We start from the raw sequence: 16,134 nt of genomic DNA on the forward strand, positions 1-16,134 counted from the left end.
TCAGTATTGTTTCGTTTTTGTTCTTGATGTTGTTGTTATTGTTGTTGTTGTTTTATATTCCCCGTTCCGATGTTAAACAAGTTCCTCAGTTTGTTCACACACTTGCTCCCCGTTTAGATTTTTAAACAAAACACACCGCTTCTCTGATTTGTATGGTGGCATATTTCTGCCACCAGATAACCTGATAATTAACTAGTTAATTAAGAGGTTAACTAGTTACGTAACTAGTTAACCTCTTAATTAACTAGTTAGGTATATGGTTAACTAGTTACGTAACTAGTTAATTTTTTCAATAAATAAAAGATCATAACGGATAATAAATGCCTGTTTGTGCCCGCAACTGCCAACCCTTATTATCATCTTAATATTAAGAGGTTAACTAGTTACGTAACTAGTTAACCTCTTAATTAACTAGTTAGGTATCAGGATAACTAGTTACGTAACTAGTTAACCTCTTAATTAACTAGTTAGTTATCAGGTTTTCTGGTGGCAGAAATATGCCACCATAAATTTGCTCTCACACTTTTACTGTTTAATTTTTACATTGTTCATTCACACACTTGTTCCCCATTTAGTTTGTTTAAACAATACACACCGGCTCCCTGATTTATTCTTACTCTTAATACCCTGTTTCGCAGTCCGGTTGTTACACAGCTTCTCCGGTTCGTTTGTTTGTAAAAAATGTCTTCGACACCATTAGCGTAAACAAGATATGTTATCATAACAGTGAATGTAAATATGTCTACTGTTATATAGAGGCTGCAGCAATTGATGTATAGGCCATTTTCACGTCCGTGAAAAGAACAGTCCATAAGTGACTGCCTAATAAAAAAAGAGGTATGTTGTTCGATCCCTAATATTGCCATTGTTCTAGACCTACTCTTTCTTTATTTTGCTTTTTGTGCAGAATATCTTATAGAAATAGCCTAGTGCTTGCAAAATTATCTCCCATGGATATGATGCAACTTAGGAACACTGTCTTGTCTGGACTTGTATGTGTTTTACGACATTGAAATGACATTCATAAATCTTAATCTGAATGAATTTTACATATTAATTCTTCAACAATGTTATTTAAAAAAGACAAAAGACAGTACCAAAAAACACATGTATTGGAGTTCAGGGTTTACTTAGCAATTTCAATTTCAATGTTTTTTTTGTTGTTGTCTTTTTAAATGATCAGTAGCAGAAAACCTGATTCACTAGTTATTTGATTTAAGATTTACCTTTACGTATGGATATCTATATTTGGAGGTAAGGATCACATAAAAGGTTTCAAGAGTTATACTTAAAATAATTCGAATACAATCTTACGAAATTTTATTTGTTGATTCATTGATTGTAATATCTATAACTTTGAAGATTGAACATAACGAGCGCTATTGCATATGCTGTCTTCCTTAGGTCAGGTCTACCTCAACGATGACGCAGGTATTTCATTTCTTCTAAGATATGTCGTTGGTCTGCATTTTTTGTTTAATTCTATTTATTATCTTAGTGTTTTATTTCTATGAACCAAAGACTTAGTATGCTAAATACTCAAGATAAATTCCAAAGGCAGGTCTTATTTATTACTTTAGATAAGAATCAGTTTACATAACAAGAATCGTTTAGGTAGTTCATTAATCTCTGTCTTCACGATATGGTATTATACACTGAATGTTCTTATTCCGTTAAAATATTTAAAACGGGAGATAATCAATCAAGGATTAATTAAAACTACTTGAAACTGCCATTAGTTATTCATGTTTTTACGGAGATTGAGTTATTTACAATGAGATTTGATATAGAATACAAAAACTTATTTTTAATACCGACAGACCGAATAAAAAGAAGTCTTCAATGTCTAATACTGTTCTTTTAACATTGTTTATGGGACACTTCTCGATTACTTCTCGTTGAATTCAATACATACGAATGTTAAACATACTGTTTGTATATCGTAAAACAACTTCTTCTGAATATGATAATATTTTGATCAGATTTTATTGATTTAAATATTTACATTTTTTTAAATGATTGAACACTATTGATCATAATGCGATGAATCGCAAACTGTGTTGTACTAGGGGATAGCTTCAAGATTCTTTACAGAAATCACAAACTGACTATTTTAATTGTTATTTATAACGGAAATTAAAAGTGTTTTTTTCAACTAGAAAAACGGGATATAACTGCTAAAATTGTTTTTTTTTTGCTAAAGCGCGGAACTTTCATTACTTACAAATTATCTAGCTTATCACTTTGTTTAAATCACTAAATAATGTCATGATACTTTAAAGTGAACAGGTCTTCAATGGGCATATTTCCATTATTTCAAATATTGATAAAAACAACAGAAATATATCATTTGAATATTCTTATGAAATGCTTCTTGACATTTTGTCGATAAAGATGTTATTGATGCAGGATACACATTTATATGATTACTAATAATATTTTGCTCTAGAACATTGTCTTATCTGCTATAAAAATATGAAATATCCAATCATGTATCTCACAGTTGTCCAAAACTTCAATATTTAATTATTTCACGGTTTGTTATAATGTTAAATACTAAATACTATCTAAGTTATTACTCATTGTACTATAGATATTCAAATATAATCCACTTCACTTTAAAATAAAGGGTGAACAGAATGTGAGAACTTTCGTGAAAATTAACATAAATAAATGATGCTTTAAGATTGAACATACGTACACACACATGCACACACATACACACACATGTACAGCAAATTCAGAACTCTTCTTTTCTTATAAACAAAATTTTAAAAAAGCCAATCTTTTGTGCATACCCGAAAATAAAAATAATTTTATTAAAATCTAATTTGTTGCTAAGATATACAGTATAACATTTTATTACACGTTGTACATATTAAATAAATTTTTAAAAATTTTAACCAATCGCCAGCAAAATACTAACGTACAACAATATAGATTATTATTGGCAGAGGTGACTGTATAAATGTTACAACCAATGATATTATTTCTACCGCAATAAGGAAGTACCCGTTTCATTAAAATTTCTGCATGAATTAAGCAAAACATTGATCGGGAGAGAAATTCAAACATTGTCGGCGAAAACAAACGCAACGAATCAGATTATTCTTATGGCAGGGACCCGGATATGTTACAACAAGATGAAGAAAAAAGCAAAAATAAACAAAAGGCGGAGTCTGCGGATTCTTATGGAAAAGATTATGACAATGCATTTGAAAGTGGATCACGTTTTAATAATACTAAAAATCTATGGATACCAGGCAGCAACAATCGACTTGATATTCAGAAGGAATGGCAGGATAAAGGTATAACCAGTTCCGGAAGAACAAATCATTCGTACGCAGATATTAATGCCCTTCCAATACCAAACACTACGAAGCCCCGAAAGCAATCTAATAGGTGCAGAATAATTCAAGTTGTTGGTGTCGTGCTTGTCCTAGCTGTGCTTGAAGTAATAACATTTTTTATTGTGCGGAATTTTTCATCAAAAGGTGTTCAAGTTTGACTTTTGTTTCATTACACACCTATGCATTCTTATTATTTACAGATTCTGTGTTACAAAACATCATATCCATTTTTTGTAGTTTTTTTGGTCTATATGGCGATTTGATGAAATGACACAAACGACACAACTATTTTCAAATATTATATTGATTAAAATTCTATTTCCCCAATACTCAATGCGACTTACGCTTGGGTATGGACAGTGCCCTTACTTGTGTTGGCGTCCCTCCCGTGTGTCCTGCCTAGTTTGCTGGGCTCCTTGCTGATGGATGCGTTCGTTGAATGCCGTCCTTCCTTGTTGACCTTTTATCATATTTTGACCACTCTCGTCCATTCAAAATTCTTCCGATCCTGCATTCTTTTTCTTTTGCCATTATTTCCATTATAATTTCTTATGCCAAATGGTGAAATTTTCACTATTTTCTCAGGAAAAGATTGAAAGGAATAATTACGCCTAGTTTCATTTTTTTTCAACTGAATATAGTAAAACTATGTTGCCTTCGTGTAAATTTTACACAGATATTTTTTGTTTCATAAAAGGTTCGTTTGCATGGGATATATTTCTTTCCAATTCTAATCTAGTAAATAGTATTCTAACAAAACTGCCGATATCATTAAGGATTACGGAGCTATTACGTAAAAAAAATCCGGAAAAAATGTGGTCCCTTGGTAGCCTTAATCTCGTTATCCACCTTTGTTATATATACTTTTAATAAATTTCAGTTCATTTAAAATATTTAAAACTTAAACATTGTACATGATTTAATGTCAGCGGAAGAGGTTGTATGCGGTTTGAACGAAATGAAGGAACCATCCGGATCATGCAAACCTGTGGTGTGTGAGGACAATCCTGTAGTTCAAAACGGACTGGTAAATGTATTAAAAAAAGCGATCAACTCAACGGCAAAGTTACAGTGCAACCCTGGATTCATGGCAAATACAAATGTCAATTTTCAATGCATGACAAACGGGTCTTGGGTAAGTGATTCCGAAGCAGCGTGCTTTTTGCATCCATGCGGACCATACTCACTATCTGATAATGTTATAGTGAGCGAGGATCTAAGCCATATCAACATGTCAATTACATTGCGATGTGCAGAGGGCTTTGATTTTAAAAACGAAAGTGAAAACCAGATTCAATGTGTAAACAATACATGGATAGGAACACCTGTATGTGAAATACCAGGTATATCAATTTACCTTTTGATTTGAAATATGGAGCATGCATTAACAATTAATTCAGCAAATGTAAGTGCTTAGTGTGTTAAATGATCGATATTCATAATAGAGTCGGCAAACATGTTCTTTATAGAAACGATAACTATCAAAACAAATTTTTAAAACCAATATTAATTCTTTATTTACACATACGTATTTTGCAACTTCATATGTTCACGTAAAGTAAAGTGTCTTATCAATGTTCAACTATTAATATTAAAAAGTATAACAACTATTCACACATGAGATATGAGGCATATATATGAGTATACATTTAAGCTGTAATGTGTGTGTATATCTAGAATACTGCTTATCTCGTATATTCTTAAACATGTTAAAATCCGTTGTTTACTACATAACTAATTCCTAACAAATATATTTACAAAGCTTTGTATTGGACATAGGTTCCAGTCAAAATCTTCGTAACTAATAACCCGTATGTTAATAAACAAACGTAATGCATACGGCTAACCACTGGCATGCATTTGTTTCTATAATGTGATTTACAGGTATATTAACAACGGAGACAACAAGTTCTCCAGTAAACGTTGGGGATTCGTTTGATATTTTATGTCGCCTCAGAGAATCATCTAGTTGGCAAACAGTCATGGTATTTCGATCTGGCCACTCAAATGATTCTGTTCCGAACCAATTATTCAGCATTTCTTACAACCATACCAGTGGTATACGGTATGGTGCAACCACTTTCCGGGAAAACGTGTCAACTTTCAGAGATGGTGTTCACCTTCGGTTAACGTTCGATACAGCTAACTGTGATGACACAGGGGTTTACACATGTGCCGTGATTGTTGGTGATATACAAGTTCCTACAGACCAAAAAAACACGTCGACAGAAATCAAAGTGATAGGTAACATCTCTTTTCTATCAAGTACTTACCATATTCATTTTCTTTTATTTATATTATTGATACCAGTAGTTCGTAATCTTTACAACCACCGACTTATATCATATTTTGAAATTAGGTAAATCATCCCGTTTTTAAGCATAGAAAATAATTTATCTGTCCAAATTTATCAAATACTGGATAAATAAGGAATAATGTCTGACAAATGATGCTTTGGATCATATGATTGAACATTTTTGTTTCAGAAACAGCTTCAAAAATAAAGGAAATAATCGCTTCAGCATCCTATGTTCAAGGGGACGATGCCAATGTCGTGTGCAAGGGACTTATTGGTAAAGATGAAAACGAGAAAAAACTCGGAGACATATCTGTGAGAATATATTGGGTATGATCGTCAATTTTATATTTCAAAGACAAGGAAATGCATTTTAAGATTTTATAACATATGGACGTTGTAACGTTGTTTGAATTAAATTTGCTTTAAAACACCGTGTTGTAAAGTATTCAGTTTTGTTGTAATTGTATTTACACACTTACTTAGAGCCCATTAGAAATTTAATGGATTCCATATAGACTTGCTTTGTAACTCTTTCATAGACACGTTCGGTAAATGTATTCATTTCACACCTTAACAAATAAAACAAATGCACTTACAGCATTTTGTATCACGTGATGTAAATAAATAAATCATTATAGAGTTTAATTGAGTATAAAGCGAACAAATACAAGTTAATGTACTTTGAAGACCACATAGGCTCGACCGTAACAAATGCATATTTTGCGCCGTAAACCTGTTTGGGCGACTAACTATTATTATTTTTTGGAGTCTAGTGCCATTGATAAGGCAATATTCCGTTGTTGTAGGAGCATCCAGATATTTCTTTTACGATGTGTAAGATACCATTATACGGAATATCGAATTCTCATAAAAGACTTGATTGTAATTTTAGTTTGTATAGTTGGGTATAAATCTAGAGACCCTCACATTTGTAATAAGACAGTGGTATCATAATACCACTGCGACCACTTATTTTTTTACATGACAACACATGTGAGATCTTTGATACATCTATAATGTCTTTTTGATGTTGTAAAATACAACGGGGATTAAAACGATATTTAAACGTTATTAAAAATGTTATAGGGTCGGTTTCATTGGGTCTTTTCATGGACTGTAATGGACTGTAACCGTCCACTCCCCCTAGCGCTTGTAATTATCTCACTTTTAACACAGACTTCATAGACTCACAGACTCGTTGAATAACGGCAGCTTATTACAAAAAAAACTCCAAAAGAAACAACCCGTTAATATTATTATTTTGATAGGTATCCATTACAATGCTACAGGTGTAATATTTTTGTATTTATGACTAATGTGACTTAGACGTAACATCCCCAAATCCGTACATGTGAAAATAACCAGAATTACTTTCATCAGTACGATTTAATTCTGACAGAAATCAGAATCAACCAAATTTACATAATATAATTTGCTTTATTGTTTTATAATTCTATATCAAATACAAATTCAATCTTATTACAAATATTCAATAGTGCATTTTGTGCTAGGCCCTGCTTATTGTGACACTTAATAAGAAATACTTGTATACTGGTTGTTGATTGTTTGAAATATGATGCCATAATTTTACAAAGTAATTTAAGAAGACACCGTATAATGAAACATATTTTATAGCTAATATTTTCAAAGATCACAATCACGTTCGCAACTTCGTCCTTGATATTATGTTAAAAATGTATTATTTTTGCCATTTGTTCCGGTTAGGTGGTTTCCTGCTTACATTTAGTGCATAATGGAACAGGTAATTAGTCTAGGTTTCCGCTGCAATCGTGACATTTCGGGCGATCGCCTCATACTAAAAAATCAAACGAAGTAACATTACGGATAAGTTACTTCGGTAATCCCAGTTTGTTTATATAAATAGGATTTCTTATTTTACTTCATTAATCGGTAGAAGGAAGAAATAAATTATAAACGAAATTGTTCCGTTTCAATTTGTTTTCAAGACGCAAAAGTAAGTTTCTTTTAGGATTGATTTTTGTCTTCATTAGTTTTATACAATAGAGAATGGGTACTGTAGTAGTATTCCGTCTCTAGGACGGTCCTACTTACCAAACGATCGTGACCGAATCACACAGAGAATTAGTGCGAACAAGTTAAAATTTTAAAATTGCATAGCTCTGCGATTGAGTTATATTTAGATATGTGTCTTATATTTCTAAAGACGCAATTCTAACGTGGAGTTAAAACTACAGCTTAACGTCATCTAAACGCCCATGCATATTATTAACTTCACCACGTGCTGATCTACAGATAGCGCATCCTGTGTTGTCTGTTTATCTGTGATCAATAGACAAGTGACATAGATATTTTAGGTGTTACATAGTTGATACATGCATATTAATTGGTATCACTTTATGAAGTCTTTTAGTGCATTTAATTGTCTATAAAGCTGTTATTTAAATGAAATTAGCAACTGCCAAAACAAATGACTCTCTATCTCTCTCTCTCTGGAAATGAAATGTGCACACTTGTTTCCTGATAGCTACTTTTATTTCCTCCACGTGGGAGAGCCAATGTTAGTATTTTTACGATTGATTATTTTCTTTATTAGTTTTATACAATAGAGACTAGATTTCAAATCGTTTTTGACAAAAAGTATTCGTTTTTACAAAAAAAATTGTTACTGTTATCGTCAGCATGTTCCGGATCAGTTATAATCAGTGGATTTCTGGTCCTTCTTTTGCACAAATTTGCATGCATATCACTGGTGGCACAAATGGGCACAGGTGCTCGTCCAGTCTTGGGGTTACCCTACCTACCCCTTTAAAAGTGAAACTTATTTTTCCGAAAAAATAAAAACAAAAAGAAACACTAAATAAACCCTTTATGATATACAAATAATTAAAAAAATACTGATAATAAATTGACCCTGTTTACCTGTAAAAACATAGGTACCTTGTTTTTTTACTGGTATATAAGGTCAATTCATTATTATTTTTTATAATACTTTCTTTATCATAAAGAGTTGATTTAGGAGGTTTTTGAAATAAAAACATTTTTAAAGGGATGGGATGATGACACAACTGGGCAAGCCTTTCCTTTTAAAAGGAAACTTTATTTCTTTTATATAGGACGAGGAAACAAGCAAGGATATTAACTCTGTCATTGATTCAACACATTCTTCCGGCTGCCAAGTTGATGAAATTGTTAATGCATCATTCGTTATAACAAACGATATGCATGGAGCTGAGTTACAGTGTATTGCTCGTGGTGATGATGGTAGTCGCGATAAAAAGAGTATTCTCTTGAATGTGACAACCACAAAAAGTAAGGGTACATTTAAAAATCGTTTGAAAACATAAACCCTTTAGCAGGGCAATACTACTATGTTTTTCCTTTTGATTACATGGTTTATATGATTTCTCTATTCTTATACAGAGGTATTGTTTGTAAATTTAAAAGAATAATGCTTAAATTAAGTGAACGGTTCATGTCTTATTTTTTTCATATCTTTATAGATTAGCTATTTCAATTGTTTATAACATATGTTTTTCAATTTTGTTGAGGTTCTATTTATTTTCATCATTATGGAAGCTCTTTTTCTTTCGAAATAAAATATAATGTGGAATATTGTATCCTGTAAAACTGACAATAGAAATCATTTCTAACATTCAGTGAATTGACAGAGAGTGTGGAAATCGTGACCCCTTTTCCAGATTAATCTTTTGATTAACATCAATCACTCAATTATATAAAAACTGGGGTATAATTCACCCCATCGATTAATTTGCTTATCTTAAAGCCAACATTAAATATGTATTTATTTGTTTTTGAACACGTGCTTCTACAATTTCAGTACAGATATCTTCCTCAGCGTCAACAGTTGACATAGGCGAATACTTTAGTATTTCTACACAGCTTACTTATATTCGAGGATGGAGTACACTAGAACTGCGAAAAAACTGTAGCGGCACAGAGATCACTATTGTCTCTATACAGAAGAATGATACGCTCTCCAACCTGACCATAGAAGAACACATCGACCTGATAGATAGTGATATAAACAATACGACAGCAAGACTGACTTTTCAATTTCGAAACGTAACATGTAGCGATGCATGTAAGAAAGGCGGTGATATTGTATACATAAGTACTGTAAAAATTGATGACAGCTGGGTGATGGAGTCGGAAAGAATAGAATTTAAAAGTATGCTTTATTACCATGCACTTAAAAATGAATGTTATATCTTGCATTTTGTTTCAGTTTTAGTTATTTTTTTACACGAAATATATATTGTAAAGGTTCTTATGTACTACGTTTTTAGATAATGATTAGCTGGAGTTATGGTTCTTGTAAATATGTATTCATTTAAAAATCTTTGCATTGGCTTTTGACAATTCGAATCCTTATGTTAAACCTAACATTAAGTCACAATGGAAATGTTCAAAAGCCGTAAAATGTTTCCCACTCTTAGCCTATAATAGCATACAACTAACACATTAACTGTTAAAGTTTTTTTTTGAATGAGTTGAATGAATAAAATAGTATCTTTTTGTCAAGAAGAACAAGTAGTTTTCATTATTTTCCAGTGAATCCATCCGTGCCTGTTCTTACGCTAGGACAAGATAAGTTCTACAAGGGACAAGAGGCGACTTTGAAGTGTACAGGAAACATTGGTATACCCACACATATTATGAGCATCACAGAAGATAATGTCGTTCTAAAATTGCCACCCTCAAGTTCAGAAATTTATCTGAATCCGGAAACATGTGAAAATGTTGAAACAATTTCGCACGAATTTGAAGTCAAAGACGAAATGGAAGGCCGTAGATATCAATGTGTTACCAGTTTTACGAATGGAACCAAACTGTCGTCGAATGTAGAGATTTTGAATGTTACTGATCCAAGTAAGTATTTGTTGAAGTAAAGATTTATTTAATATACAAAAATAATTTGATGTTACGAACACTAAAAACATAATAACCAAATATAATCATTGTGAAATGAACACAATTGTTTTCTATATACCATAATGTATGACTTACACAGTGATTTTAGTTTTATTTTAGCTTTGGTAAATTGTTATCTGTCAGGAATTTCTAAATAAATCTTACATTTCAGTTTTATATTTCACTGAGGAAAGCAAGACGGGAACTGTAGGAAACACCAAATCGATTCAATGTATCCTCACTGAAACGACAAATCTTAGCTACGTTGTCGTCAGTAGGTTTTCTACCGAGGAAACACTATGTGAAGTAAACACAACAGGCAAAGGAACATGTAACAATAAAGCAGAGTTTTCTGTACATGGAACCCTGTCTGAAAACAGCGGAGTTTTCACCACGACGCTGACCATACATAACGTATCGTGTAACAATAAGGTTATGTATTCATGCAAAGCTATAGGAATCAACACCTTGAAAACATCAATGGATTTCAAAGTCATAGGTCAGCAAGTTATGTTATTTATCGTGTTGTCAAACTTCTTCTCGCATTCTTAAAGCTAGTTACTGTTTTCTTTTTTTTCTAATCGGTTGCCTGAGTACTGGAAGCTGAAAGAATTATTATTTTTCAGGGACGGGCTCGAATCTCCACTTTAAATTGTTTTGGTCGTTATAAACCAACAATTAAACGTCTTGGACTTATTTCCGGTACTCAGTTGTTTGTACTTTTTGCAATTACATTTTTTAATGTCTTTATATTATACAAATTGGAGTATGACTTCAACTGTCCTTTTAGCTGTTTACATTAAAATTGATTTCCTTGATTATATTAATTCTAAAATGAGGCTAAACAAAAAATGAACATTGTCTCGTGTCCGTTGCGTTGTATAAATGAGTATTTCATACATTTTTGTTTTAAGCTGCACCTACTATCCCTAACTTACGCCTCCCAACAACAATAGTAGAAGAACAAATGTCGGAATGGGAGGATCTTTTCAAGTGTGATGCATTCCTTGGATATCCTGCAAATAACAGGAGGTTGAAGATCGAAAATAAAGCTAAAGGTTCGGATTCCTTCAAAGATTACATCACACAAACTTTTGAAAATGGAGATTGCGATGGAGCTTCCTCTATTGAAAGAACGCAACACATGTTTCCGCGTACCATGAATGGCTCGACTATTAGATGTGTGGTCACAGATGAAAACAATAATATATTAACATCTAGTGCCGAGAAAGAACTTCGAATCCTGAAAAGTAAGTTTGCCCTTTGATAGAAAATTAACAGACAGATTTTGCTTTAATATTATGTTTGCCAACAACTCTTTGTTTTTATCAGGCTATTGCTGTACTTTTCCATAATGCAATTATCGTCAGTTGGCGATTGCGATGAGTAAAGGATTAGATAAATGTTTCATTTGATTTCTTACTACCCAGTCGTGCCTTAGATTGAATGATTTTAAATTAATTTATCGGTACAAGTTAAGTGTCTCATTTAGGATAACAAGAAAGCCCCTAATGTCTGAAATGTTCTTTCATTTGATACAGTAAAGTTTGATGTAACAAATTTAAAAGAAATCATTGAGAGTAGAAAACACTCACGAAAAAACGAATCGTTTGAAAGATGCTACGAAAGCAGTATAATCTTAAGTAAATTATCACAACACATGTTTTACTTTATTGTACAAAAAAAACCTCTTGGTATCTATATGACAACATCTTATCAATCAGGATCAGTGTTAATGTAATTATTATCTTACTTTCTCGGTCATAAACAATTCTAAATATTTTTGTAAACATAAGGTTTATAACTGTTATTTTCTATAAAAACCTTCCCTTGTGTTTACCCAGAATTCACGAAACCAATAACAAAAACGTGTTCTATACGTTGGATTATAAAATCATTTATAAAATAAGCTATATAGAAATTTATTAATCACCAACCCATGATAATACAATTTTGAAACAATGCTATCATTCTTGGTATCATTTATTGGTACTTCATAAAATTCGCGATGGCTTTAGAGTGATGTATACCTTAAGATTTGGAGGTTTGGGGATTTGAGTGTTTTTTGTTTAATTTTCCTATGCTGATACGCAAATACATACTTAGCTGTTAGTAATAGTCTTGGAAACAGTTACCAAATTTTTCTGTATGATTTCAAAAGGATTTTCACTTAATTAAAGAATAAATGTATTCTTATTTTTCATATTCATGAATAGGTATCTTGTGCTAAACTCATATTTTTACTACATGTTTATATTTTCAGCATACTTATATATGTATCAAAGCCGTTTCTTAAACACCTAACCTGATCGAATCCAAACATATACCCCTATCAAAGTAACCCGAATCTGGTCACACTGGCTTAATATGATTTCAAGCTCAAAAATTACATTTTGAAATCGTAGATCATAAATCTAAAAAAAAAACTTTTTAAAATTAAAAGCGCAAAAAACGTCACACAAAATCTTCAGATTAAGGATTCTGACTCTGATGAAAGACATTTGTTACAGAACTATTTGATATGTATTTTCTATGTTTTCAGATGTTTGTCTCGATGAAGGGACAGGACAGTTTGACCCTCATCCCTATAATTGCAGACGATTCATTAGATGTGTTGGCAATCGTTTATATGATTTAGAGTGTGCTTCAGGCTCGTGTTCTCTTTGGGACTCAGACCCAATATGTAACAGTAAATATTGTTCATCTTGTTGACCTAGTAGTATGTGAAGTAATTAATGAGTGTTGTAAAGACATTTACATAGACAGGAAAGTTACACTTTTTATGACATTGATGTTATTGATACCAATTAAATTTTATCAACCAAACTTATAGATGAGATTCTAACAATTGATTGGTAATGATGTATTTGTATTTGTCAATCTTGTACTTTTGAAAATGACTAAAACAAAATCGTGATATTTGGCGAATAACATAGTCATGATGATTCTGACTGTAGCCTATATAGATTTCTTCTAGGAATTTTAAAAAGATAATTAACAAGTCTTCTTTTGAAGATCAAACTTGATGATATATATCAATGGGTTAAAGTGGTTAAGTCAACAATTAGCACATTATTATTTCCAGTATTAAACAAACAATAGACATGCATCATACTGATATTCTTATGAACTGTTTGGTAGAGTTCCAGAGTAATGTAATATGAACAAATATATGATATGATACAATTATTTTAATATGAAATAAATATGATGGTAGAATATCATTGTGGTGAAAAATATTTTGCTCTGATACGTGTGTATATGATATGTCATCAAATTATGCACCTAACACTTATCAACAAGATTCATATATAGTTTATCGTGGTTTGTTTTAACGTATAAATCTTAAGACGAGCTATCAACATAATTATTTTTGTATAACAGATCTTTACTTACGAACTTATTCAATTTAATACTGAATTAAACTTTAAGAATAAATGTATAAATATTCACAACCCTAAAATGATAATTTATTGTGTATTTAAAGTTTGACAGCATGGACTATTTCTATCACCACATTTTCACGTCCTTGCTGATAGTTGGAATCTATGGATATTGAAAATTCGAGTTAGTTCCAATTTCAATTTTGCGCACTGTACAACTTTTAAACATAAAACATACTTATAAGTCGAAAATGTTAGGTTAAAATGTTACAAAGGCAATTATTGTAGATTTTTTTCTTTAGTAACCAATACACGATATGACGAATGCAGAATATTATTATGGAGTTTTATACTAAACTTCAAACATTTATTGTTTAAAGGATAAACGGATAAAATATTTCATCTAAAAATGATTATGTAAAAGGGAAATTGAAACTTTTGATCGGTAAAAGTATGACAAATAGTTAAATTATAAAGGTAGGCTGTCCAAACATTCATGTATCTTCAAAAAGTAAATTTCTTTGAAATACGTAGCATATGTATCTAAGTGTATCTTGAATTGCCAATGTGGATTGCCTTCCTCTGTTTTAGGTTTTTACTAAATATAAACTCTTCTTTTGTGCACATTGTTTTTTTCTTCACCTTTTTAGTTCGTTTACAATTAGTATAAAGATTTTGTGTGTTACGATTTTTGTTTGTTAAAAGTGGTTTCCGGCAGCTGATAACTTCTTTTTAGGGACAAATTATTAAACGGTAGGATGGTTATCCTAAGGTTTCTTCAAACATTTGGTCCAATCATAATATTCTTTAATCGCTAACGTTTCGGAAAAGTAATATATTCATGCTCACAATTTTCCGGTTTTTCTTTAAGTTTGTAAAATGTAGCACTACTCCCGGCACCGTCTTTAAATTATTGTAGCGTTTGGGGTTATTTATTTTATTTTATCTTTTATTTATCTTGTTAATCATCATCATCATCATCATCATCATCATCATCATCATCATCATCATCAACAACAACAACAACAGCTTCCACCGTAATCCACATCTTTCATATTATTTATCACCGTCATCACCATCATATAAAACAGCATTATCACTACCATCATCTTCATTTTCATCAACAACATTTATTGTAAAACACTTACATCAAACAACATAAAACAACTTCCAAAATTTTCTCAAGTCTATTAATAAATCAAATTATATTACATGTTTATCATACGGTTCTTTTTGGTGGCTTAATATTTACTGTTTTAGATAGCTATGCTTATACAACTCATTCATGTGTTTTTAATAAAATATATTTACAATTAATTTCCAGTTGTTGTTTTTTATGAAATGGTTAGTAATTATCATTATAGCATGACAATGTTTCAACTGTAAATTTAAACTGGTTAACACAGTGGTGTATAACCTTTTTTATTTTAAGTTTTTAAAGGAACTGCACTGAAATAAAAAAGAAAGAAAGAAAGGAAGAAAGAAAGAAAAAAAAACGAAATCACTAAAGAATACCCCAAAAGACAAAAAGTCTTAACAATAAAAAATCTATTTCTAACAAAGATAAACTTGACAACGTAAAACGGATATACTCAGAAATTAATTGAAAATCATATTTGGAGCTATTTTAGCCTGATCTGAATAAAATCGTTGCAACGCTTTTCAATTTCAAGCAAATATATACAACTACAATTATTATTCTAGGAAAAGGCAATTAGCGAACCATAAATTTCAAACATATATATCCGTTACCAATACAAGTATGTCGAAAAACGTTAGTAGAATACCTATAACTTGGTTACTTATTTTAAAGAAAAAATATACATATTTGATTACTTCACAGTCAAAATTATAAATCCAATATCATACTTTCCATGATTTAAAAAACAAAACAAAAAACAGTTTTTTCTCACTCGTGATTACGCCCAACGAGAGAATACTGATTTTGAAAAACAACAGATAGAAGTAGATTTCATCTCACACAAAAAAGCCCAAATAAATACCCTTTACATAATAATCGAAAAGCCTTTCAAAAAACCTCAAACATATATCTTCAACATAATAAAAGTTGAAGCCTTCCTTAACCACTGAGCTGGTAGTCTTCCTGGCTTAACATAATTCTATGCGTATCCTGCAAGATTAAATACACAAATTCTGGAGTAAAATTTAAATTCAGCGACAGTCACCA

The 16,134-nt window shown here is 31.4% G+C and overlaps 1 protein-coding gene across 1 annotated transcript; it reads left to right on the forward strand.

Annotated features, from left to right (window-relative positions):
• Window positions 1-3,043: 3,043 nt before the first annotated feature.
• Window positions 3,044-15,263, forward strand: LOC132723432 (uncharacterized). Its single transcript, XM_060708159.1, has 10 exons — window positions 3,044-3,494; window positions 4,280-4,693; window positions 5,235-5,594; window positions 5,837-5,976; window positions 8,745-8,940; window positions 9,470-9,820; window positions 10,204-10,521; window positions 10,736-11,062; window positions 11,478-11,813; window positions 13,106-15,263. Exons 1-10 carry the CDS (start codon window positions 3,131-3,133, stop codon window positions 13,273-13,275), a joined length of 2,976 nt encoding a protein of 991 aa, XP_060564142.1. The 5' UTR covers window positions 3,044-3,130; the 3' UTR covers window positions 13,276-15,263.
• The last annotated feature ends 871 nt before the right edge of the window (window positions 15,264-16,134 follow it).

The sequence above is a fragment of the Ruditapes philippinarum genome, unplaced genomic scaffold (assembly GCF_026571515.1).
Source record: "Ruditapes philippinarum isolate M1 unplaced genomic scaffold, ASM2657151v2 ctg6423_1_1_1_1, whole genome shotgun sequence".
Classification (NCBI taxonomy): domain Eukaryota; kingdom Metazoa; phylum Mollusca; class Bivalvia; order Venerida; family Veneridae; genus Ruditapes; species Ruditapes philippinarum.

Excerpts from the sequence above, each read along its gene's own strand:
- LOC132723432 (XM_060708159.1), top strand. The coding sequence starts at position 3,131 with ATGTTACAACAAGATGAAGAAAAAAGCAAAAATAAACAAAAGGCGGAG. Across the intron at positions 3,495-4,279 it reads GCGGAATTTTTCATCAAAAG|CGGAAGAGGTTGTATGCGGT; the intron begins GTGTTCAAGTTT and ends ATTTAATGTCAG. Across the intron at positions 8,941-9,469 it reads GAATGTGACAACCACAAAAA|TACAGATATCTTCCTCAGCG; the intron begins GTAAGGGTACAT and ends CTACAATTTCAG.